General features: G+C 50.0%; 2 protein-coding genes across 2 annotated transcripts in view; one reads left to right on the forward strand and one right to left on the reverse strand.

Moving 5' to 3' along the window:
* Window positions 1-15,430, reverse strand: part of LOC142497007 (transmembrane protease serine 4-like) — a 52,245-nt gene extending 36,815 nt beyond the window's left edge. Inside the window, exon 1 of the mRNA XM_075604213.1 lies at window positions 15,173-15,430. Within this exon, the coding sequence (XP_075460328.1) occupies window positions 15,173-15,175 (3 nt within the window). The 5' untranslated portion in view covers window positions 15,176-15,430. The remainder of the gene's footprint in view (window positions 1-15,172) is intronic.
* The window catches only part of SMIM35 (small integral membrane protein 35), a 56,337-nt gene continuing 37,107 nt past the window's right edge, over window positions 8,708-27,937 (forward strand). The window contains exon 1 of the mRNA XM_075604223.1: window positions 8,708-8,790. The gene's annotated coding sequence lies outside the window, so the exon portion shown is untranslated. The remainder of the gene's footprint in view (window positions 8,791-27,937) is intronic.

Below are 27,937 nucleotides of genomic sequence, written 5' to 3' on the forward strand. Positions count from 1 at the left end.
GGTGCAGAGGCGGAGGCAGTGAGAGGGCGGAGGCAGTAAGCGCGAGGGCTGGTGCAGGGGCGGAGGCAGTGAGAGGGCAGGGGCAGTAAGCGCGAGGGCTGGTGCAGGGGCGGAGGCAGTGAGAGGGCAGGGGCAGTAAGCGCGAGGGCTAGTGCAGAGGCGGAGGCAGTGAGAGGGCAGGGGCAGTAAGCGCGAGGGCTGGTGCAGAGGCGGAGGCAGTGAGAGGGCGGAGGCAGTAAGAGCGAGGGCTGGTGCAGAGGCGGAGGCAGTGAGAGGGCGGAGGCAGTAAGCGCGAGGGCTGGTGCAGGGGCGGAGGCAGTGAGAGGGCAGGGGCAGTAAGCGCGAGGGCTGGTGCAGGGGCGGAGCCAGTGAGAGGGCGGAGGCAGTAAGGCAAACGCTAGTGGCTGGTAGTGAGAGGGAGGGCCGGGACCGTGGCGGGCAGAGCAAGGAGGACTGGTGTGCTATCCCTGATTGGAGGAGAAGACAGCCAACCAGAGGACAGCTGGGGCGGAGCCCACACCCCGGCGGCCCAGAGACATTTTCCAGTGCTGCCTGTGTGCTGCTGGAGATAGGTACAATGTGGGAGGTATATTAATATGTATATGGGCGGTGGGGGTATATTAATATGTATATGGGCGGTGGGGTATATTTAATATGTATATGGGCGGTGGGGTATATTTAATATGTATATGGGCGGTGGGGTTATATTTAATATGTATATGGGCGGTGAGGGTATATTTAATATGTCTATGGGCGGTGGGGTATATTTAATATGTATATGGGCGGTGGGGGTATATTTAATATGTCTATGGGCGGTGGGGGTATATTTAATATGTCTATGGGCGGTGGGGGTATATTTAATATGTCTATGGGCGGTGGGGTATATTTAATATGTCTATGGGCGGTGGGGGTATATTTAATATGTCTATGGGCGGTGGGGGTATATTTAATATGTCTATGGGCGGTGGGGGTATATTTAATATGTCTATGGGCGGTGGGGGTATATTTAATATGTCTATGGGCGGTGGGGGTATATTTAATATGTCTATGGGCGGTGAGGGTATATTTAATATGTCTATGGGCGGTGAGGGTATATTTAATATGTCTATGGGCGGTGGGGGTATATTTAATATGTCTATGGGCGGTGGGGGTATATTTAATATGTCTATGGGCGGTGGGGGTATATTTAATATGTCTATGGGCGGTGGGGGTATATTTAATATGTCTATGGGCGGTGGGGGTATATTTAATATGTCTATGGGCGGTGGGGGTATATTTAATATGTCTATGGGCGGTGGGGGTATATTTAATATGTCTATGGGCGGTGGGGGTATATTTAATATGTCTATGGGCGGTGGGGGTATATTTAATATGTCTATGGGCGGTGGGGGTATATTTAATATGTCTATGGGCGGTGAGGGTATATTTAATATGTCTATGGGCGGTGGGGGTATATTTAATATGTATATGGGCGGTGGGGGTATATTTAATATGTCTATGGGCGGTGGGGTATATTTAATATGTATATGGGCGGTGGGGGTATATTTAATATGTCTATGGGCGGTGGGGTATATTTAATATGTCTATGGGCGGTGGGGGTATATTTAATATGTCTATGGGCGATGGGGTATATTTAATATGTCTATGGGCGGTGGGGGTATATTTAATATGTCTATGGGCGGTGGGGGTATATTTAATATGTCTATGGGCGGTGGGGGTATATTTAATGTGTCTATGGGCGGTGGGGGTATATTTAATGTGTCTATGGGCGGTGGGGGTATATTTAATATGTCTATGGGCGGTGGGGGTATATTTAATATGTCTGGGCGGTGGGGGTATATTTAATATGTCTGGGCGGTGGGGGTATATTTAATATGTCTGGGCGGTGGGGGTATATTTAATATGTCTATGGGCGGTGGGGGTATATTTAATATGTATATGGGCGGTGAGGGTATATTTAATATGTCTATGGGCGGTGGGGGTATATTTAATATGTCTATGGGCGGTGGGGGTATATTTAATATGTATATGGGCGGTGGGGGTATATTTAATATGTCTATGGGCGGTGGGGGTATATTTAATATGTCTATGGGCGGTGGGGGTATATTTAATATGTCTATGGGCGGTGGGGGTATATTTAATATGTCTATGGGCGGTGGGGGTATATTTAATATGTCTATGGGCGGTGGGGGTATATTTAATATGTCTATGGGCGGTGGGGGTATATTTAATATGTATATGGGCGGTGGGGGTATATTTAATATGTCTATGGGCGGTGGGGGTATATTTAATATGTCTATGGGCGGTGGGGGTATATTTAATATGTCTATGGGCGGTGGGGGTATATTTAATATGTATATGGGCGGTGGGGTATATTTAATATGTATATGGGCGGTGGGGGTATATTTAATATGTCTATGGGCGGTGGGGGTATATTTAATATGTCTATGGGCGGTGGGGGTATATTTAATATGTCTATGGGCGGTGGGGGTATATTTAATATGTCTATGGGCGGTGGGGGTATATTTAATATGTCTGGGCGGTGGGGGTATATTTAATATGTCTATGGGCGGTGGGGGTATATTTAATATGTATATGGGCGGTGAGGGTATATTTAATATGTCTATGGGCGGTGGGGGTATATTTAATATGTATATGGGCGGTGGGGGTATATTTAATATGTATATGGGCGGTGAGGGTATATTTAATATGTATATGGGCGGTGAGGGTATATTTAATATGTATATGGGCGGTGAGGGTATATTTAATATGTATATGGGCGGTGGGGGTATATTTAATATGTATATGGGCGGTGGGGGTATATTTAATATGTCTATGGGCGGTGAGGGTATATTTAATATGTCTATGGGCGGTGGGGATATATTTAATATGTCTATGGGCGGTGGGGGTATATTTAATATGTCTATGGGCGGTGGGGGTATATTTAATATGTATATGGGCGGTGGGGGTATATTTAATATGTATATGGGCGGTGGGGGTATATTTAATATGTATATGGGCGGTGGGGGTATATTTAATATGTATATGGGCGGTGGGGGTATATTTAATATGTCTATGGGCGGTGGGGGTATATTTAATATGTATATGGGCGGTGGGGGTATATTTAATATGTCTATGGGCGGTGGGGGTATATTTAATATGTCTATGGGCGGTGGGGGTATATTTAATATGTATATGGGCGGTGGGGGTATATTTAATATGTATATGGGCGGTGGGGGTATATTTAATATGTCTATAGGCGGTGGGGGTATATTTAATATGTCTATGGGCGGTGGGGTATATTTAATATGTCTATGGGCGGTGGGGGTATATTTAATATGTCTATGGGCGGTGGGGTATATTTAATATGTATATGGGCGGTGAGGGTATATTTAATATGTCTATGGGCGGCGGGGGTATATTTAATATGTATATGGGCGGCGGGGGTATATTTAATATGTCTATGGGCGGCGGGGGTATATTTAATATGTCTGGGCGGCGGGGGTATATTTAATATGTATGGGCGGTGGGGGTATATTTAATATGTCTGGGCGGTGGGGGTATATTTAATATGTATATGGACGGTGAGGGTATATTTAATATGTCTATGGGCGGTGGGGGTATATTTAATATGTATATGGGCGGTGAGGGTATATTTAATATGTCTATGGGCGGTGAGGGTATATTTAATATGTCTATGGGCGGTGAGGGTATATTTAATATGTCTATGGGCGGTGAGGGTATATTTAATATGTCTATGGGCGGTGGGGATATATTTAATATGTATATGGGCGGTGGGGGTATATTTAATATTTATTGGTGTGGTGGGGGTATATATTTATTGGGATGGTGGGGGTATTTTTTATATGTATTCGGGGGTGGGGGTGCATTTTTTACCATTGTGTCCAGTATTTTTGGACAAGCCACCTGGCGACCCCACCGTTAGCAGGTCCTAGCACTCCCTGAGTTAGAATTCTTATTTACCTGTATAATTAGGGGAAGAATGATCCGCGTTGGATCTGTCGTATCTGTAAGGAATCGGGGAGCGCGTCCCTCGCGGCGCGCTCCCTCCTCACCTCCTGCTATACAGCCTTCAGCTCCCAAGAACCCGAGAGCGCGTCCTCCGCGGCATGCCTCCTCTCTGCCCCATGCTGTGCAGTCTCCCGCGCACCTTACAGCGCGCGCGCCCACGCTGGGCTTTCAATAATTCCACGGAGCTTGGCTCCGCCCCTAAAACTTGCGACGCGCGGTCGTCCCGTGCGGCGCGCACACGTGATGCGTGTGCACCGCTCTCCAGCTGCGCGTCAACTCTAATCACCCTCACCTGTCTCCTGCACCGTCTACAGCCTACCCCTGCCTCCGTTGCACTCGCACCTCTGCTCCTCCCCTCACTTCCAGTGCTCTTCCCTCACTATATATGCTCAGCCGTCCCACTCGTTCTTTGGCTGAGCGTAGTCATAGGTGACCCTGTGTTCCCACGTCCCTGTGCCTGCCTTGTCCCTGCTCCTATCTGTGTTTAGGCCGGGAGTCCTCACCGGGGAGGGAAACCAGCGGGCACGGCCGCGCCACACATGGCAGAGGCTGGGCTGGGCATAGAAACCCTTTGGGTTGCGGGGGGGCCTTCCCCTCTCTCTTTTTTAACTTCCATGCTGCAATAAAGAATTTTCTATGCCCAGCCTCTGGCACGTGTGGCGCGGCGGTGCCCGCTGTTTCTTCCTCCCCGGTGAGGATCCCCTGCCTGTACTCTCACACAGCCTGGTGCACGCAAGAACCAAGATAAAGCCGGGTGAACTGTGAAGACACGTGTGAGTTATTTCATTCATTACTTTTGGAGCATCCCCAGGTATTGTGGGTCACATAGCAGCGGGACGTGTATGGGGTCTGGGTGGGTTTCAGGACCTCTTCCAGATAACCCTTCATAGTCGCCGCCAGAACCACATTCCAACTAGGGGTTTGTTCATTGATATGCTCCTGTATACAGTTTGTTCTTCCGGACAAAGCAACACATCTTTATCATTCAGGTGGAAATCAGCTCTGTAGCACTGGTTAATTGGGGAAGCAGTACACCCCCATGTTCTCTCCTATCTGTGTTTCGTTGCTGCTTGTCTCCCTGTGTACCGACCCGGCTAGACTTTGGACCATTCTCTGGATTACTGACCCCGGCTTGCCTCTGACCGTCCGCTCTTCTCCATCCCTGACCACGGCTAACGGACACTCGACTACTCTCCTGGCTCCAACCCTAGACCACGGCACTCCGGACTCTGACTATCCACCTGGCACCTACCTACGGCCTTGGCAAGTACTACGACTAACCCACTCTCTCCAACCCAGACGCGGCGATCTTGACTATCCACCCTCCAGGCGAGCCTCCGCTGCGGTGGGTGCGCAGTTTCATACTTTCCCACCTCAGTATCGGGGTCCCGCCTTGTTCGTGGTGAGCGCAAGCGTTACAGTAACCCAGCAAAATGAAACTGACCTGCCAACTTGGAAAGTGGGGAGGGGCGAGCTTAAACCTTGGTGGGGAGGGGCCACTAACCTCCCAAAAACAGCTGGGACCAGCTCTGCCTCTGTGTATATCTATACTACCTATGTGTATATCTATACCACCTCTGTGTATATCTATACCACCTCTGTGTATATCTATACTACCTCTGTGTATATCTATACTACCTCTGTGTATATCTATACCACCTCTGTGTATATCTATACCACCTCTGTGTATATCTATACCACCTCTGTGTATATCTATACTACCTCTGTGTATATCTATACCACCTCTGTGTATACCTATACCACCTCTGTGTATACCTATACCACCTCTGTGTATATCTATACCACCTCTGTGTATATCTATACCACCTCTGTGTATATCTATACCACCTCTGTGTATATCTATACCACCTCTGTCTATATCTATACTACCTCTGTATATCTATACCACCTCTGTGTATATCTATACCACCTCTGTGTATATCTATACTACCACTGCGTACTGATACCCTCCCATCATATTCCATAAATTCTTGATATTTTTTATATTATTGAATGTATAATTATTTATTGTATTAGTGAACTATTATATTTTAGCCCTATTAATCGATTTTCATTTAAATATTTGTTTTAACCCTAAATAAAGTTTCCCTCAATTGTTAGTATTCCGCATTGAGCATTAAATAATTGTCATTTTTACCCCTGTTATGTCACTGTGCGCTTTGGTACATCAAATGGTATCTCAGGTATTATATTAGGTTGTATTCCTGGGTATTAGAGAATATCCATTTGCACAAAACGTGTAATCGGACAATTGACCAATGAGGACACTGAAGGACACTATTTATTAAAGATGCGTCACAGAAATCATCATGATTCCTGACGAAGCCGAACCCGTGCAAAACGCGTTGAGTCATTACTGCCACTGCTAACATGGCTGTCCGCCTGTTTGCTCGCTGAGAATTAGCGTCCGCCTGCATTAGCCCGTGTTCCATGCGGTGCATTGCCGTCCTGCATTCCAATTGCCGGAAACCTGTGCGAAACGCGTTGAGTCATTACTGCCACTGCCAACATTGCTGCCGCCTGTTTGCTTGCTTGCTGAGAATCAGCGTCCGCCTGCATTAGCCCGTGTTCCATGCGGTCCATTGCCGTCCTGCGTTCCAATTACCGGAAGTGACGATACCGGAAGACCGGGAGTGTTGCAGACGGGGAGACGCCGGACTACAGAGGATGGTGCACGACAGCCGAGATCAGAGAAACTGATCCCATCTTTAGTACTACATGCCAGTACTACATGCCAGTACTACATGCCAGTACCCTTACGATTTATGTAAGTGTTTTTTCTTTCTCATATGTGTTACATCTGCTAAATACACATAGATGGCACTATGGTGTGTCCCCTTTGTGTTATTTGCATTTGACAACTTCATGCCACTGAGGACCAGTCACCAGACCTGAGCTGATCTACTCACACCCCACCCAGCACTTATACACCAAACTGAATTTGGAATGGCTTTATTCCAATTTTGAAATGTGAGTGCACATCTCATAGATAATTTCTAGCGTTCCTGTTCCCGACTATCTGTACGTTTTCTATTTTTCATTTGTTGGTGATATCTGCGCTCATGGGCGTCCGCAGAATTTTTTTTTGGGGGGGGCATAATTTTAACTCATTGGTAGTGCTACTAATGAGAGCCACCTCATTCCCGAGTGCTGGGAGGGGGGGGGGGGGGGGTGAGACTAGCGGGCGGCTGCAGCATCCCCCGCGGCTGCTGCTGGGTTGGCGCATGGAGGCGGGCGCGAGACTGGCGGTGGGCAGCTGCATCCCTCACGGATGCTGCTGGGTTGGCGCCTGGAGGTGGGTGGCTAGGGGGGGCGAGATTTGCGGGCGGCTGCAGCATCTCCCGCAGCAGCTGCTGGGTTGGCGCGCAGAGGTGGGCTGGGGGGGGGGACACGTCAAACTGGCAGGCGGCTCCAGCATCCCCTGCGGCTGCTGCCTGGGACAGGAGGCACGTGCGGGGGAACCTGGGTTGGCGCACGCGCGCGGTGGATGCTGGGTTGGGTCCCCACCCTCTGTCCCACGTTGGGAGGGGGAGCAGGCCCACAGGCAGCAGGCAGGACACCCCGCTTGCCCTGCGGGATCTCGGGGCTGCGAGTGATCCAGGGGGGGGCAAGCGCCCCCTCCTGCGGACGCCCATGTCTGCGCTCCCCTACCACCCAGTGTCAATCACAGGAGAGGGGCTCCCTCAGCCTGTCAGTGCCACACACACACACACACACACACACACACACACACACACACGAGAGGGACTCCCTCAGTCTGTCAGTGTCACACACACACAGGAGAGGGGCTACCTCAGTGTCACACACACACAGGAGGGGCTACCTCAGTCTGTGCGTGACACACACACACACACACACACACAGGAGAGGGGCTACCTCAGTGTCACACACACACACACACACACACACACACACACACACACACACACACACACACACACACACACACACACGAGAGGGGCTACCTCAGTCTGTCCGTGTCACAGACACACACACACACACAGGAGAGGGGCTACCTCAGTCTGTCCGTGTCTCACACACACGAGAGGGGCTACCTCAGTGTCACACACACAGGAGAGGGGCTCCCTCAGTCTGTCAGTGTCACACACACACACACACACACACGCACCCTCAGTCTCAGTGTCACACACGCGCACCCTCAGTCTGTCAGTGTCACTGACACACGAGGGGCTCCCACAGTCTGTCAATGGCACACACACACACACGCACGAGAGGGGCTCCCTCAGTCTGTCAGTGTCACACACACACACACACACACGGGAGGGGCTCCCTCCGTCTGTCAGTGTCACACACACAAAGGAGAGGGGCTCCCTCAGTCTGTCAGTGTCACACACACAGACACTTGTAGCTAGATGCACTCTGTAGAGATACTTCGTACCAGTATACTTTGCTGACTGACACTGCACAGCGGTCTGGCAGCAATGCGCAACAAGCTGCTGGGGAGGGGGTGGGAGCATTAATACTCTGCACACCCCACCGTGGGTACCCTCTCCCCAGAGTGCCGCAGCTTTGTGTAACAGCGTCCCAATTTCCTAAGGGGGGAGCGTCATGGAGGAAAAAGTGAGCCCAGTGTTGCTAGGTCACCGTGCAAACAAATCCCTGGGTCCCCAGCATCTCGTAGCCGTGCCAACCATCCTCTCCCTGCATCTTCTCGTGGTACCCAGGACACCGAGAGGCTGCCAGCCGGTCACCGGCGTCCGGACTCGCACACAACAGGTACAGCCACCCAGGGCGGGGGCACCCTGCAATAGGCTAACAATACACACACACAAGGAGGAGAGGGGGCAGAGAGGAGGAGGAGAGGGGGCAGAGAGGAGGAGGAGAGGGGGCAGAGGGGAGGAGAGGGGGCAGAGAGGAGGAGAGGGGGCAGAGAGGAGGAGGAGAGGGGGCAGAGAGGAGGAGGAGAGGGGGCAGAGAGGAGGAGGAGAGGGGGCAGAGAGGAGGAGGAGGAGAGGGGGCAGAGAGGAGGAGGAGGAGAGGGGGCAGAGAGGAGGAGGAGGAGAGGGGGCAGAGAGGAGGAGGAGGAGAGGGGGCAGGGAGGAGGAGAGGGGGCAGAGAGGAGGAGGAGGAGAGGGGGCAGAGAGGAGGAGGAGGAGAGGGGGCAGAGAGGAGGAGGAGAGGGGGCAGAGAGGAGGAGGAGAGGGGGCAGAGAGTAGGATGAGAGGGCATAGAGGAGGAGGAGGAGAGGGCAGAGAGGAGGAGGAGAGGGGGCAGAGAGGAGGAGGAGAGGGGGCAGAGAGGAGGAGGAGAGGGGGCAGAGAGGAGGAGGAGGGGGCAGAGAGGAGGAGGAGGGGGCAGAGAGGAGGAGGAGAGGGGCAGAGAGGAGCAGGCGAAGGGGCAGAGAGTACGTTTGCCTCAGGCACTATGTGGAGTTGCTAATACTTGGGGTGAGATGTCCCTGTATGTTTATAAAACGCAATTTTGGGATTGTCAGTGTCCTGCTCCTCCCTTCCGCTCTGCTCACCCCGCACCCTGTGCTCCCCACACTACTACTACACCACGCATCCTGTGCTCCCCACACTACTACTACACCACGCATCCTGTGCTCCCCACACTACTACTACACCACGCATCCTGTGCTCCCCACACTACTACTACACCCCGCATCCTGTGCTCCCCACACAACTACTACACCACGCATCCTGTGCTCCCCACTACTACTACACCACGCATCCTGTGCTCCCCACACTACTACTACACCCCGCATCCTGTGCTCCCCACTACTACTACACCACGCATCCTGTGCTCCCCACACTACTACTACACCCTGCATCCTGTGCTCCCCACTACTACTACACCACGCATCCTGTGCTCCCCACACTACTACTACACCCCGCATCCTGTGCTCCCCACACTACTACTACACCCCGCATCCTGTGCTCCCCACACTACTACTACACCCTGCATCCTGTGCTCCCCACTACTACTACACCACGCATCCTGTGCTCCCCACACTACTACTACACCACGCATCCTGTGCTCCCCACACTACTACTACACCCCGCATCCTGTGCTCCCCACACTACTACTACACCCCGCATCCTGTGCTCCCCACACTACTACTACACCACGCATCCTGTGCTCCCCACACTACTACTACACCACGCATCCTGTGCTCCCCACACTACTACTACACCCTGCATCCTGTGCTCCCCACTACTACTACACCACGCATCCTGTGCTCCCCACACTACTACTACACCCCGCATCCTGTGCTCCCCACACTACTACTACACCCCGCATCCTGTGCTCCCCACACTACTACTACACCCCGCATCCTGTGCTCCCCACACTACTACTACACCCCGCATCCTGTGCTCCCCACACTACTACTACACCCCGCATCCTGTGCTCCCCACACTACTACTACACCCACACCCTGTGCTCCCCACACTACTACTACACCCTGTATCCTGTGCTCCCCACACTACTACTACACCCTGCATCCTGTGCTCCCCACACTACTACACCCACACCCTGTGCTCCCCACACTACTACTACACCCTGCATCCTGTGCTCTTCACACATACAGTCTGTCTGTTGGTGTTGTATAAAAGATTGCACCTATGTTTTGCAAATCAAATGGTAACAGCTGCTCTCTATCCCCATCTCCCTCTCCCCCAGGCTGCTCTGCTCCCTCTCCCCTCCCAGGCTGCTGCTTCTTCTCCCTCTGCCTGCTCCCTCTCTCTCTTCCCTGGGTTCTCTTCTCTCACCTCCTCCCCCCTTCTCCCTCCCCCCCCCCCTCCGGCTGTATGGCCGACAGAGCGAGCCCGTGGTGTTTATAAACATGGGCAGGACTGGTGATTGCCACGCCCGGCCCATAACTGGGCAGAGCTTGGCACCTGTAGCGCTAGTGACTAATATATCAGATAAAGGACTGATCTTCAATAAACAAAAAACACTCTACCAAAGAGCAGCGCGTATCTATCGCCGAGCAGCGCGCGTATGTATCGCCGAGCAGCGCGCGTATGTATCGCCGAGCAGCGCGCGTATGTATCGCCGAGCAGCGCGCGTATGTATCGCCGAGCAGCGCGTGTATCTGTCGCAGGGCAGCGCGTATCTATCATAGCAGCGCGCATATCTATCGCAGAGCAGAGTGTATCTATCGCCGAGCAGCGCGTGTATCTATCGCAGAGCAGAGTGTATCTATCGCCGAGCAGCGCGCGTATCTATCGCAGAGCAGCGCGTCTCACAGAGCAGCGCGTATGTATCGCAGAGCAGCGCGTATCTATCACAGAGCGTTCAAATCTCTGAATTACGTAATAATAAATAAACACACAATATAATCAGAGAACAGAAAGGGATTGCACCCGCTCAACCTAGTGTGACCGCTGAGATCACTAAATCAGACTGGTGCAATAGGACAGGGAGACTAATCAGAGCACAGAGAACTCTGTATGATGCAAAGACACAATACATACAGATAAGGCCCTACTGATGCACTCAAAATCTGAGGGGTAGGTCACCCTGGTAAAAAAGCAACAACACAAGAATAATCTGAACCAAACCTAGAAATAGTATTTGAATATGCGTTATTAGTGTTGGTTAAAAATGGTACCAGAGTATATGGTGAATGGAATGAACTGAATACAATGAGTGCTATTAGGGCAAATTGCCAGAATGTTAATCCAAAACACTGGAAAAATAAACATAAGCACTATGAAAAACAGATAGCACAAAGTCAATGCCTATGGTTTAAGGCAGTGAAGGCTAGCTGTAGTGGATGCGCTATATAAAATATATACACCCACTGGAGGCACTGAAGTGTGTGTGAACTCTAGCTCACTGTGAACCATACATCAATGATGGGTTTGAAAGGCAAAACAGTAGCAAAGATTGTCACTGATAACACACACAGATATTAGTACAGATGACATACATAGACCAATAGAACAATGGTGGTGTGAGCCCCACAAAAACTGTCCCTGCTAGTTAGTAGGCAGGGCAGCGCGTATCTGTCGCAGGGCAGCGCGTATCTATCATAGCAGCGCGCATATCTATCGCAGAGCAGAGTGTATCTATCGCAGAGCAGCGCGCGTATCTATCGCAGAGCAGCGTGTATCTATCACAGAGCGTTCAAATCTCTGAATTACGTAATAATAAATAAACACACAATATAATCACATTGATCACTGATCACTGATTACTGAAGATAAGAATGAAAGAAAAACAGACTCCTAGCAGTGTGTGGTAAAAAGTGTCAGCAGTCAAGGCTGAAACTCCTCCCCTAACTGCTTGTCACGGGAGACCAGGTCTATCACACTATTTACAGCAAATCAACACACACTTACAACTGGAAAACTGGGGTTACCCTATAAACATAGCTACAGAGACCGCCCTAAAGAGATTTTTCCTGTTCTTTATTCCTGCTGGATCTTCTGCAACTTCTCCCGGTTACTCCCAGCTTCTTTCCAGCTGCCTCTGCTAAAGAACTCTGAGCTCACAGCTAAAGCGGAGCTGATCTTATCTCATCTAGCTAGGGGTCTTCCTCCCCCCAGGTGTTTGCAATATGACCCAGCCCCTGATTGTTGTTTCACCAAACACAGTTACATGCAAAGAGTTACTTGGAAAGATCACAGACACTTTGCAACATTCCAGCTGAACATAACATAACCAGGGGTTACCTGGTTCCTGAAGTGCTGGGACCAGATTTACAATACAGATATATATATATATATACAAACATAGTACAGATGTAGTACTGACAGGTAGAGCTAATGCTGGGATTGAGCTTTATTAAACGCAGTCACACTTACCCCGACCATCACAGCTCTCCCTATAACTCCTCTCAGCAGGGCTGCAGACAGATTTCCCGGGGTCCAGGACTAGAGTTATGTCTGGGTCTCCCCTCGGCGGTATTGCGAGCCCCCCATTTCACACCTCACGACCCCCCTCTTTCCCCCCCGTCTTGCCATGTATTTATCTCCCCTGCGTCTCACTCTTACTCCTTTTTTCCTCACTCCCTCCCTCACCCCCTCTCTCACTCACCCCAGCTTCTGTCAGTTACCCGACTCTCACTCAATCTCCCCCCCCCCACAAAATACATATCTGTACCAAAAGACCCCACCCACCTAAATACACCCACCCACCAATACATATAAAAATACCCTCCCTCCCCCCCTCAATACATATAAAAAAAATAGACTTGGTCCTGTCGCGGCCGGGCCTCGGCTCTCGCTCAGCTGCAGGCCTCTTCCTCACTCTGTCCCACGCCGAGCTTCCCAGCACACGCCTTGCTTCCCTCTCTTGCCGGCGGGTGCCGGAAGTTGAGGCCCAGCTTACTTCCGGCGTGCTGATGTCAGAGAGGCCCGTCATGTGCCAGTGTAGGAAGCTCGGCGTGGGACAGAGTGAGGAAGAGGCCCGCAGCTGAGGGAAAGCCGGGGTCTGGCCCAACTTGCAGCCCGGCTTTCCAGGCCCCCCGCATACACCAGGCCCGGGACATCTGTCCCGGCTGCCCCCCCCTGTTGGTGGCCCTGACTCCTCCCTTAACTGCTCCTCTAACTGCTTCCTATAACTCCTCCCCATTGTTGACATAACATGTTTTCTATACAGATGTGAAGTGGTCTCACACATGGCTGTGTGAGTGCGGCTATTATATCTACTCTCTCACCCCATTCTAAACATATTGTTCTATCATTGCATTTGGCATTTGAAGATAAATATCATCACTAATTGTGTGTTTCTGTATATATCGTCTATATATCTTTGTATTCCATCTTGCGATCACCACAAATGCCACCTTCATTGTATTCCTCATCAAGTTATATCGCCCTGTAATGCATTGTATTCCAGTATTGTAAGCGATCGGGAGGGCGAGAGATTGGGAGGGAGATTGAGGGGTGTCTGCGAGAGATTGGATTGGCGAGAGATTGGATTGGCGAGAGATTGGGAGGGAGATTGAGGGGTGTCTGCGGGAGCAGGAGGGCAAGAGATTGGGAGGGCAATTGAGGGGGGTCAGTGGGAGCAGTTGGGTGAGAGATTGGGAGGGTGAGAAATTGGGGGGGGAAATTGAGGGGTGTCTGCAGGAGCAGGAGGGCGAGAGATTGGGAGGGCGAGAGATTGGGTGGGAGATTGAGGGGGGTCAGTGGGAGCAGTTGGGTGAGAGATTGGGAGGGTGAGAAATTGGGGGGGGTAAATTGAGGGGTGTCAGCAGGAGGGCGAGAGATTGGGTGTGTGATTGAGGGGTGTCCGCGGGAGCAGAAAGGCAAGAGATTGGGAGGGTCAAAGATTGGGTGGGCGAGAGATTGGGAAGGAGATTGCAGGGTGTCAGCGAGAGATTGGGAGGGCGAGCGATTGGGAGGGAGATTGAGGGGGGTCTGTGGGAGCAGTTGGGTGAGAGATTGGGTGGGCAAGAGATTGGGAGGGTGAGAAATTGGGGGGGGGCGATTGAGGGGTGTTAGCAGGAGGGTGAGAGATTGGGTGGGTGAGAGATTGGGATGGAGATTGAGCGGTGTCCGCGGGAGCAGGAAGGCAAGAGATTTGGAGGGTGAAAGATTGGGTGGGCGAGAGATTGGGAGGGTGAAGAAGTGGGGGGCGGGGAGATTGAGCGGTCGAGAGATTGGGTGGGTGATTGAGGGGTGTCTGTGGGAGCAGGCGGGCGAGAGATTGGGTGGGTGAGAGATTTGGAGGGTAAAAAATTGGGGGGCGGGGAGATTGGGCGGGGGGGGGGGGGATTGAGGGGGGTCAGCGGATGGAAATCCTTGGACACTGGTTTCCACCTGTTCAGAATGATGCCGATCCCTTTGTCTTTGAGGCTCCGTGGGCGCATCGGGGTCACTGTAAATCGTGTAATAACTGGCGCCCGAATCTCGGATTTATTCTATGTACAGAAAAGTGCTGCTCTCGCTCTAACAGCGAGTACCGCAGACACAGGGTGAGCAGGCGGACGGACACTCACTGCTGTTCCTTTCAAAGTTTGTGCATCCAGTTTTGCAGCCTAGAGCTGCTGGGGGCGCTGGCTATCGGGCAACCTTGCCACCCCCCTTCCCACGAAGGACCCCAAAACATTGTTGTGGAGTTCAATGTCCTAGAGGTCCCAGAGCCCAACAGGTGACACACACACCTCTGTATTTAATGTTGAAAAACCAGCCAGACTTACCATAGTAGTACGTCCCAACCCTCAGGGATCACAGTGAGAATTCTCTCCACCTCTCCCACTTCAGAGACCAGCTGCCAGGCGGTTTTTTTTTAATTCCAAGACCCTACGTTTTGGGAGATCCTCTGCTCCCGGCTCCCTCACCTCGTCTGTCTTCCACACTGTGCGGTGACTATGCTTCTTTTCTATAAAAGGGAGCAGGAGTGAAAGTCGTCAAACCGGAATCCCCGACACCAGCCCTTCCCTGGACTGCTCGCTCGCCGAGCTCCTTCCGCAGTGATTCACCCGGACATGTGAAAGGCTGCAGAGCGGGGAGATTACCGGCACAACGGCCTGTTCCTTAAAGGAAATAGCCTCAGAACACGGAGCACAGCCTGGAGGCCTCCTGCGATGTGCAACTAACTTTGTTACAAAGAAAAGGAAATTAGTATTACATATGCTAAACAATAATAATAGTGCTCATTTGCATGTCGTTTCCCAGAATCCTTTGCTCCAGTGTAAGCACTGTATGGTAGGTGATAACGGTGAAGGGCAGGGTTGCAGACCTGTCTAAGACAGCGATGCGCAAAGTGGGGCGCAGGATTTTTTGTTTGGGGGGCGTGGGCGGTTGCAGAGGCCCCGCGCTTTCCCCCTAGGCGATAAAATTAAATGCCGGGGGATCGCGTGAGGCCTCTGCAACCTGAACGTACCGCGATTCTGAAGGCTGCTGCGATGCGTCGCCATGGCAACGCACCGTCAAATGACACCGCGGTGTCATGCGGAGTGATGTCACACGCACGTCTCCATGACAATGGGGTCACATGATCCCGCTGCGTCATATGACACCGCCGAGTACGGTAAGGGGGCACGAGCGTAAGTGGGAGCTGGCAGGGGGGCGGCGCGCCAAAGGTTTGCACTCCCCTGGTCTAAGACATGTGAGTGTGCTCACAGGTGATCTTTGTGTTTGCTATACGGTATACGATGGAGGTTTCTTGTCGCCTTTTTACCCACTATAACTTTAAATGTACACGTACCTGTCTCTCTCTCTGTCTCTATATCTATATATATACACACACACACACACACACACACACACACACACACACACACACACACACACACACACACACACACACACACACACACACACACATAGTGGTGTGAAAAAGAAAGTACACTCTCTTTGGACTCCATGGTTTTACATATCAGGACATAATAACATTCATCTGTTCCTTAGCAGGTCTAAAAATGTGTTAAATACAACCTCAGATGAACAACAACACATGACGTATTACACCGTGCCATGATTTATTTAACATAAATAAAGCCAAAATGGAGAAGCCATGTGTGAAAAACTAAGTATACCTTATGATTCAATGTCTTGTAGAACCACCATTAGCAGCAATAACTTGAAGTAATAGTTTTCTGTATGAATTTATCAGTCTCTCACATCGTTGTGGAGGAATTTTGTCCCACTCTTCTTTACAACTTTGCTTCAGTTCATTGAGGGTTGTGGCCATTTGTTTATGCACAGCTCTCTTAAAGCTGCAGTTCAGGCAATATCCTGCATGTGTGTTTTTTTTAATAAATCAATTCTGTAGTAAGAAAAAATACTTTTAGCATTTTCTGTTTAAAAAACAACAACTTTGAAAGACCAATTTTCTTGTATTCTATTTTAACAAGCATGCTTGTTCCTATAGCAATGATTTACATTCCCCATATTTAAAGATGTCGCCAAACTTTGCCGATCAATAGACGGAGAACGAATTGACCGGCAGCTATGTAGTTTTTTTTAGGTAAGTAGAGATTGCCCACATGAAACTATTGAAGTTAAAAAAAAAAACTAAAAAAAAACAAAAAAACGGGAGCCTGAACTGCAGCGTTAAGGTCCAGCCACAGCATTTCAATCAGTTTAAGGTCTCGACTTTGATTGGACCATTGCAACTCCTTGATTCTTTTCTTTTTCAGCCATTCTGTTGTAGATTTGCTGGTGTTCTTGGGATCATTGTCCTGTTGCATGACCCAATTTCGGCCAAGCTCTAGCTGTCGGACAGATGGCTTCACATTTGACTCTAGAATACTTTGGTATACAGAGAAGTTCATGGTCGACTCAGTGACTGCAAGGTTCCCAGGTCCTGTGGCAGCAAAACAAGACCAAATCATCACCCCTCCACCACCGTGCTTGACAGTTGGTATGAGGTGTTTGTGCTGATATGCTGTGTTCGGTTTTCGCCAAACGTGGCGCTGTGCATTATGGCCAAACATCTCCACTTTGGTCTCGTCTGTCCAAAGGACATTGTTCTAGAAGTCTTGTGGTTTGTTCAGATGCAACTTTGCAAACCTAAGCCATGCTGCCATGTTCTTTTTAGAGAGAAGAGGCTTTCTCCTGGCAACCCTTCCAAACAATTTTTCTAATTGTACTGTCATGAACTTTAACATGCTAACCGAGGCCTGTAGAGTCTGAGATGTAACTCTTGTTTTTTTTTTAATTTCCCTGAGCATTGTATGGTCTGACCATGGGGTGAATTTGCTGGGACGTCCACTCCTAGGAATATTGGCAATTGTCTTGAATGTTTTACACTTTTGAGTAATCTTTCTCACTGTAGAATGATAATTATAACCTTTTCCAGATTGATGGCCAGCAACAATTGCTTCTCTAAGATCATTGCTGATGTCTTTCCTCCCATGGCATTGTGTTAACACACACTTGAATGCTCCAGACCAGCAAACTGCTAAAACTTCGACTTTTATAGAGGTGGTCACACTTGCTGATGATTAATTAATCAAGGGCATTTGATTAGCAGCACCTGTCTTCTAATTAGCATCTTAATTCCTATGGAAGCAGTAAGGGTGTACTTAATTTTTCACACATACTGTAGCTTCTCCATTTTGGCTTTATTTTTGTTAAATAAACCATGACACGGTGTAATATGTCATGTGTTGTTGTTCATCTGAGGTTGTATTTACCTAATTTTTAGACCTGCTAAGGAACAGATGATTGTTATTATGTCCTGATATGTATAACCATAGAATTCAACGAGGGTGTACTTTATTTTTCCCACAGCTGTGTGTGTGTATATATGTATATGTGTGTATGTATGTATGTATATATGTATATTTGTGTATGCAGACTCCCCAGTGATCTCCCAGGTCCTGTGGTTACAGCCTCTCTTCTCCACATCGCTCCCACACATTCCCTCATCCCATCCTCCCCAGCCCGTGTCTCCCCACTGCTGGATGCAGACTCCCCAGTGATCTCCCAGGTCCTGTGGTTACAGCCTCTTCTCCACATCGCTCCCACACATTCCCTCATCCCATCCTCCCCAGCCCGTGTCTCCCCACTGCTGGATGAAGTCTCCCCAGTGATCTCCCAGGTCCTGTGGTTACAGCCTCTCTTCTCCACGTCTCTCCCACACATTCCCTCATCCCATCCTCCCCAGCCCGTGTCTCCCCACTGCTGGATGCAGACTCCCCAGTGATCTCCCAGGTCCTGCGGTTACAGCCTCTTCCCCACGTCTCTCCCACACATTCCCTCATCCCATCCTCCCCAGCCCGTGTCTCCCCACTGCTGGATGAAGCCTCCCCAGTGATCTCCCAGGTCCTGCGGTTACAGCCTCTCTTCTCCACGTCGCTCCCACACATTCCCTCATCCCATCCTCCCCAGCCCGTGTCTCCCCACTGCTGGATGAAATCTCCCCAGTGATCTCCCAGGTCCTGCGGTTACATCCTCTCTTCTCCACGTCGCTCCCACATATTCCCTCATCTAATCTTACTTTGGGTGTTTTAATCTCTTGGAATCCAGTCGTGTTCCATCTCTGTCCAACGATGGTGATTTCTTCTTGCGAAACGTCCGGCTCATCGCCATTTTAATTTGTTCCCCTGTGTGGGGATGTCACAAATTTTTGTTTAGTTCCAATCCCTCCAATCTTCGCATTTAAGCTCCAAGTTTTACATCCGTACTTGAGTAGGATACACGGGTCACACCCATACGTGAGCACGGGCAGGATACACGGTCACACCCATACGTGAGCACGGGCAGGATACACGGGTGACACCCATACGTGAGCACGGGCAGGATACTCAGTCACATCCATATGTGAGCACGGGCAGGAATATGGGTCACACCCATACGTGAGCATGGGCAGGATACACGGGTCACACCCATACGTGAGCACGGGCAGGATACACGGGTCACACCCATACGTGAGCACGGGCAAAAAACACAGGTCACATCCATACGTGAGCACGGGCAGGATACACGGGTCACACCCATACGTGAGCACGGGCAGGATACACGGGTCACACCCATACGTGAGCACGGGCAGCATACACGGGTCACACCCATACGTGAGCACGGGCAGGATACACGGGTCACACCCATACGTGAGCACGGGCAGGATACACGGGTCACACCCATACGTGAGCACGGGCAAAAAACACAGGTCACACCCATACGTGAGCACGGGCAAAAAACACAGGTCACACCCATACGTGAGCACGGGCAAAAAACACAGGTCACACCCATACGTGAGCACGGGCAAAAAACACGGGTCACACCCATACGTGAGCACGGGCAAAAAACACGGGTCACACCCATACGTGAGCACGGGCAAAAAACACGGGTCACACCCATACGTGAGCACGGGCAAAAAACACAGGTCACACCCATACGTGAGCACGGGCAAAAAACACAGGTCACACCCATACGTGAGCACGGGCAAAAAACACGGGTCACATCCATACGTGAGCACGGGCAAAAAACACAGGTCACACCCATACGTGAGCACGGGCAAAAAACACAGGTCACACCCATACGTGAGCACGGGCAAAAAACACGGGTCACATCCATACGTGAGCACGGGCAAAAAACGGGTCACACCCATACGTGAGCACGGGCAAAAAACACGGGTCACACCCATACGTGAGCACAGGCAAAAAACACGGGTCACATCCATACGTGCGCACGGGCAAAAAACACAGGTCACACCCATACATGAGCACAGGCAGGATACATGGGTCATACCCATATGTGAGCACAGGCAGGATACACAGTCACATCCATATGTGAGCATGGCAGGATACACGGGTCATACCCATATGTGAGCACAGGCAGGATACACAGTCACATCCATATGTGAGCATGGCAGGATACACAGTCACATCCATATGTGAGCATGGCAGGATACATGGGTCACATCCATACATTAGCACGGCAGGATACACGGGTCACACCCATACGTGAGCACGGGCAGGATACACGGTCACACCCATACGTGAGCACGGGCAGGATACACGGGTCACATCCATACGTGAGCACGGGCAGTATACACGGGTCACATCCATACGTGAGCACGGGCAGGATACACGGGTCACATTCATACGTGAACACGGGCAGGATACACGGGTCACATCCATACGTGAGCACGGGCAGGATACACGGGTCACATTCATACGTGAGCACGGGCAGGATACACGGGTCACATCCATACGTGAGCACGGGCAGGATACACGAGTCACATCCATACGTGAGCACAGGCAGGGTACACGGGTCACATCCACACGTGAGCACGGGCAGGATACACGGGTCACATCCATACGTGAGCACAGGCAGGGTACACGGGTCACATCCACACGTGAGCACGGGCAGGATACACGGTCACATCCATACGTGAGCATGGGCAGGATACACGGATCACATCCATACGTGAGCACGGGCAGGATACACGGGTCACATCCATACGTGAGCACGGGCAGGATACACAGGTCACATTCATACGTGAGCACGGGCAGGGTACACGGGTCACATCCACACGTGAGCAGGGGCAGGGTACACGGGTCACATCCACACGTGAGCACGGGTAGGGTACACGGGTCACATCCATACGTGAGCACGGGCAGGGTACACGGGTCACATCCATACGTGAGCACGGGCAGGATACACGGGTCACACCCATACGTGAGCACGGGCAGGAGACACGGGTTACATCCATACGTGAGCACGGGCAGGATACACGGGTCACATCCATACGTGAGCACGGGCAGGATACACGGGACACATCCACACGTGAGCACGGGCAGGATACACGGGTCACATCCACACGTGAGCACGGGCAGGATACACGGGTCACATCCACACGTGAGCACGGGCAGGATACACGGGTCACACCCATACGTGAGCACGGGCAGGATACACGGGTCACACCCATACGTGAGCACGGGCAGGATACACGGGTCACATCCACACGTGAACACAGGCAGGATACACGGGTCACATCCACACGTGAGCACGGGCAGGATACACGGGTCACATCCACACGTGAGCACGGGCAGGATACGCGGGTCACATCCACACGTGAGCACGGGCAGGATACGCAGGTACAAAACTTTAGTCTTGAGGCTCAGGGGAAGGTTCCCTTAAAATATTATTTGATTTATAAACTGTTTTACGAGGAAGTAATACAGTGAGAGTTCCCTCTCGTTCTCACACGTGTCCCGGCCACAGAGTGATGGTGATAATACATGGTTACATTAAATTAACGTGGCTTTATATGTTATTTTTAGTGCCGAGTAAGTGAGTACTTCAATATTAGGCGATTCCTTTTTTATTTGGACTACCAATAGGTATTATAAGCCGAGCATGTGAGAGTTCGTGTCTCTCCCTCCGGCCTGCGATACGGACTTACAGAGATCCCAGGAGCGTAACACAGGTGTAAAAACCAAGAGAACTGTCTACTGCAGGTGAGACAGAGACGGAAGGACAGTAAATAAATAGACAGGGCAATAAATGGATTAAAGAGATCATGAGAAATAGTACCAATCAGCAGTGTGCAAAGGGGTGTGGGGAGGAGGGGGGTGTGGGGAGGAGGGGTGGTGCAGGGGTCTGTGGGGAGGAGGGGGGGTGCAGGGGTCTGTGGGGAGGAGGGGTGGTGCAGGGGTGTGGGGAGGAGGGGGGGTGTGGGGAGGATGGGGGGTTCAGGGGGCTGTGGGGAGGAGGGGGAGGTTCAGGGGTGTGGGGAGGTTCAGGGGTGTGGGGAGGAGGGGGAATGTGTGGGGAGGATGGGGGGTTCAGGGGGCTGTGGGGAGGAGGGGGAGGTTCAGGGGTGTGGGGAGGAGGGGGGGTGTGGGGAGGAGGGGGGTTCAGGGGGCTGTGGGGAGGAGTGGGAGGTTCAGGGGGTGTGGGGAGGGGGGGGGTGTGGGGAGGAGGGGGGGTGTAGGGGGTGTGGGGAGGAGGGGGGGTGTGGGGAGGAGGGGGGGTGTAGGGGGTGTGGGGAGGAGGGGGGTGTGGGGAGGAGGGGGGGTGTGGGGAGGAGGGGGGGTGTGGGGAGGAGGGGGGGTGCAGGGGTGTGTGGGGAGGAGGGGGGGTGCAGGGGAGGAGGGGGGGTGTGTGGGGAGGAGGGGGGGTGCAGGGGAGTGTGGGGAAGAGGGGGGGTGCAGGGGAGTGTGGGGAGGAGAGGGGGTGCAGGGTGCTGTGGGGAGGAGGGGGGGTGCAGGGGGCTGTGGGGAGGGGTGCAGGGGGCTCTGGGGAAAGGAGTGGTGTGAGGGGGCTGAATTATAAAATGAACAGATTGGCCAGGAGAAACATTACAAAAAATGACGATAGTGTGTTAGAAACCCCATATCGGCTTTACGTTCTCTTTTTGTGTGTGACAAAGAGCATTACCTTTGTGAGTTCCAATGTTCCCCGTTCTTGGTGATTTTTAAACTTTCCTTTGAGGATTTGGATTTTAAAATCATTTAAGGAATGATCCGGGTGTGAGTCTGGGAGTACAATATCTCCCTTCTTCATGGTGTGTTATTGTGTGTCTGTGCAATATCTCCCTTCTTCATGGTGTGTTATTGTGGGTCTGTGCAGTATCTCCCTTCTTCATGGTGTGTTATTTTGTGTCTGTGCAGTATCTCCCTTCTTCATGGTGTGTTATTGTGTGTCTGTGCAGTATCTCCCTTCTTCATGGTGTGTTATTTTGTGTCTGTGCAATATCTCCCTTTTTCATGGTGTGTTATTTTGTGTCTGTGCAATATCTCCATTCTTCATGGTGTGTTATTGTGTGTCTGTGCAGTATCTCCCTTCTTCATGGTGTGTTATTGTGGGTCTGTGCAGTATCTCCCTTCTTCATGGTGTGTTATTGTGTGTCTATGCAATATCTCCCTTCTTCATGGTGTGTTATTGTGTGTCTGTGCAGTATCTCCCTTCTTCATGGTGTGTTATTGTGTGTATGTGCAATATCTCCCTTCTTCATGGTGTGTTATTGTGTGTGCAGTATCTCCCTTCTTCATTGTGTGTTACTGTGTGTCTGTGCAATATCTCCCTTCTTCATGGTGTGTTATTGTGTGTTTGTGCAGTATCTCCCTTCTTCATGGTGTGTTATTGTGTGTCTGTGCAGTATCTCCCTTCTTCATGGTGTGTTATTGTGTGTCTGTGCAGTATCTCCCTTCTTCATGGTGTGTTATTGTGCCTGTGCAGTATCTCCCTTCTTCATGGTGTGTTATTGTGTGTGCAGTATCTCCCATCATTGTGTGTTACTGTGTGTCTGTGCAGTATCTCCCTTCTTCATGGTGTGTTATTGTATGTGCAGTATCTCCCTTCTTCATGGTGTGTTATTGTGTGTCTGTGCAGTATCTCCCTTCTTCATGGTGTGTTATTGTGCCTGTGCAGTATCTCCCTTCTTCATGGTGTGTTATTGTGTGTGCAGTATCTCCCTTCATTGTGTGTTACTGTGTGTCTGTGCAGTATCTCCCTTCTTCATGGTGTGTTATTGTATGTGCAGTATCTCCCTTCTTCATGGTGTGTTATTGTGTGTCTGTGCAGTATCTCCCTTCTTCATGGTGTGTTATTGTGCCTGTGCAGTATCTCCCTTCTTCATGGTGTGTTATTGTGTGTGCAGTATCTCCCTTCATTGTGTGTTACTGTGTGTCTGTGCAGTATCTCCCTTCTTCATGGTGTGTTATAGTATGTGCAGTATCTCCCTTCTTCATGGTGTGTTATTGTATGTGCAGTATCTCCCTTCTTCATGGTGTGTTATTGTGTGTCTGTGCAATATCTCCCTTCTTCATGGTGTGTTATTGTGCCTGTGCAGTATCTCCCTTCTTCATGGTGTGTTATTGTGCCTGTGCAGTATCTCCCTTCTTCATGGTGTGTTATTGTGTCTGTGCAGTATCTCCCTTCTTCATGGTGTGTTATTGTGTGTCTGTGATGGTGTGTTCTGGTTTGAAGTTATTGGCTGCTCTCACTAATGTTGCACCCTCGGTCACATTTGCTGCATTGAATCCTAGATACCAGGAGTGCGCAAACTCTTCACCCTGCGCCCCCTGCCTGCTCTCACCCCCTGCTCCACTTCGGCGTCAAATGACGTCGCGGATCGCATGACATCACATTGCCATGGCAATGTGACATCACGTGACCCTGCGGCGTCATATGACGCCAGGTTGCCACGGCGACGCGTCACTGGAACATTGCGGTAAGTAAAGTTCCAGAGGCCTTGCGCAATCCTCGGCATTGAATTTAAATGCCTTCGGGGAAGCGCGGGGCCTCTGCACCCCGCGCGCCCCCCAGAAAATCTCACGGCCCCCCAGTTTGCGCACGCCCTGCTATATACCAGATTCCTGGATGTGCAGCAGTATGATCCTTTAACATTGAATATTCTGTGTGTGTGACTGGCTGTGGGATCCTGGTATATATGTTTGCACAGTTTGCAGTGTGTGCTGTTACACGGTCCTGTCCATTCTCAACACCTTTGTGCTCGTTATGAGGTTTTCTGGTGACTAACTTCTGCCTGAGGTATGGCGGTTGCCGGAATGCAAGGATGGGAGGTTTGGGGAAGATGTCTTTTAATGTCACATCCTCTGCCAGCATGGGTTGCAGATCTTTGATTATTTTTTGCATTCCTTCTAGGGTAGGGTTGTGTGTAGCCACTAGTGGTATGCATGTGGTGGTTTCTTCCTGTTGTGAATGAGATGTTCTCGTGGGGCTTAGTTACATAGTAGATGACGTTGAAAAAAGACATTCGTTCATCAAGTTCTACCTATGCTAAATTTAGACAACAGATACTTTATCCTATATCTATACTTCCGTATTGATCCAGAGGAAGGCAAACAGAAAAACCCCAGTGACATATCATCCAATGATATCTCATAAAGGGAAAATAATTCCTTCCTGACTCCAGAATTGGCAATCGGATTACTGCCTGCATCAGCGTCCTTCCCATGTTTTCGATATACCCCTGTATATATTTCCCATCTAAAAAGATGTCCAGTATTCTTTCACTTGTATGCCTTCTGTTGAATGATTCAGTCAGGGTTGTGAGGTGTGTTGAATGATAGCCTCAGGGCTGTGAGGTGTCTGTTGAATGATAAGGTCAGGGTTGTGAGGTGTCTGTTGAATGATTTGGTCAGGGTTGTGAGGTGTCTGTTGAATGATAAGGTCAGGGTTGTGAGGTGTCTGTTGAATGATAAGGTCAGGGTTGTGAGGTGTCTGTTGAATGATAAGGTCAGGGTTGTGAGGTGTCTGTTGAATGATTCAGTCAGGGTTGTGGGGTGTCTGTTGAATGATAAGGTCAGGGTTGTGAGGTGTCTGTTGAATGATAAGGTCAGGGTTGTGAGGTGTCTGTTGAATGATTCAGTCAGGGTTGTGGGGTGTCTGTTGAATGATAGCCTCAGGGTTGTGAGGTGTCTGTTGAATGATTCAGTCAGGGTTGTGAGGTGTCTGTTGAATGATTCAGTCAGGGTTGTGGGGTGTCTGTTGAATGATTCAGTCAGGGTTGTGAGGTGTGTTGAATGATAGCCTCAGGGTTGTGAGGTGTCTGTTGAATGATAAGGTCAGGGTTGTGAGGTGTCTGTTGAATGATAAGGTCAGGGTTGTGAGGTGTCTGTTGAATGATAAGGTCAGGGTTGTGAGGTGTCTGTTGAATGATAAGGTCAGGGTTGTGAGGTGTCTGTTGAATGATAAGGTCAGGGTTGTGAGGTGTCTGTTGAATGATAAGGTCAGGGTTGTGAGGTGTCTGTTGAATGATAAGGTCAGGGTTGTGAGGTGTCTGTTGAATGATAAGGTCAGGGTTGTGAGGTGTCTGTTGAATGATAAGGTCAGGGTTGTGAGGTGTCTGTTGAATGATAAGGTCAGGGTTGTGAGGTGTCTGTTGAATGATAAGGTCAGGGCTGTGAGGTGTCTGTTGAATGATAAGGTCAGGGTTGTGAGGTGTCTGTTGAATGATTCGGTCAGGGTTGTGAGGTGTCCGTTGATGTCTTCAGTGTCAGAGCACATGTGGTGATATCTTATAGCCTGGCTGTGTCTGACCTTGTTTTGTATGATTGGGATGGAAGCTGGAGTTATGGAGGTTACTACATCTGCCTGTGGGTTTCTTGTATACAGAGTGTGTAGTTTGCCATTTTTCAGTGTTACTGTGATATCCTGTTAGTTCACTAGGTTTTCTGAATAAACTATTTTGAGCTTAATAGAGGGTGGGATGATTTGAAGAACTCATGAAATTGTTTTAGATTTTCTTTTCATATTATAAAGAGATCATCAATGTATTTGTAGGGTTTGTGAGGGCATGTGGTTAGAAATCTTTGTTTTAGTTTGGCTATAAAAAGATTGGCATATTGCGGTGCCATCCTGGTGCCCATTGCAGTCCCCATTAGTTGTACATTAGATACTTTTCCTTGTTGAAGCTGAAGTAGTTGTGTGCGAGGATGTATTCTATTAGTTTGGTAATTACATCAGCGCTGTAGTTCTGATCCAGGTGAGATGCTGTAAGGAATTGCAGGCATGCCTCAATAACATCCTTGTGGGGGATGTTACTGTACTGGGATTCTACATCCATGATCATTAGTAGTGTGCTGGATGGAAGTTGTTAGATGTTGTTATGTTTATTGAGGGAATCTGTTGTATCTCGTATTAAGGTGTTGGTGTTTGTGATTAGTGGTTTTAGGATATTCTCTACTAGGCCTGATGTTTGATCAGTGATTGTATCTATCTCGGTTATAGTTGGTCTGCCGGGGTCTCCTGGTTTGTAGATTTTGGGAAGCATGTAGAAGATCCCAACTCCTGGGTTGTTGGGTATTAGTAGCTCCAATTCTGGTTGCAAGTGGTTATGATTTGATGAGATTCTTGAGTTGCTTTGTATATTCCTGGGTTGGATCATGCGTGAGTTTCTTGTAGTAGGTGTTGTCTGTGAGTTGTCTGTCTGCCTTCTGTGTATTTATTTGTATCCATAACCACCACTGCGCCTCCTTTATCTGCTGCTTTGATGGTGATGTTGGGGTTGGTTCGCAGTTCCTTGATTGCAGATCTCTCCATGGGGGAAAGATTGTACTTTATTTATTTCTACTGTGCTGATTGTAGTGAGGAAACTCGTAATCTGAAGCTCTCTATGTAGCTGTCTAACTTCCCATTGTGTCCTGTTGGTGGTAGCCTTGGTCCCAAATACCATTGTCACAGTCTTGCCAGTGTTTAAAAACAGTTTGTTTTGGGAAATCCAGTATTGTCTTGTTTCTTTATTCTACTCTTGATTTTATTTGCAAGGTTCCCATCGATTGATTTTTGCGGGCCAAGGTAGACATCGTTTTTGACTTCTTGTAGTTCTATTCCATTTATTTAGATCTTTCTGAAAAACATCACTTTGGTCTTGCTGAGATTTACATGGAGGCCACTTTCTTACTTGTTTTGGTGAGTTCTCCGATTTGTTGCAGGAGTTCTGGACTAGTAGGAAAAATAACAGTGTCATCTGCAAATCGTAGGGTACTCATATATTCAGCAGTCTTTGATTCCTTTTTCTTCCCAATTCAATGTTTTGAACA

This window comes from Ascaphus truei, chromosome 6, assembly GCF_040206685.1.
Source record: "Ascaphus truei isolate aAscTru1 chromosome 6, aAscTru1.hap1, whole genome shotgun sequence".
NCBI classification, from domain to species: domain Eukaryota; kingdom Metazoa; phylum Chordata; class Amphibia; order Anura; family Ascaphidae; genus Ascaphus; species Ascaphus truei.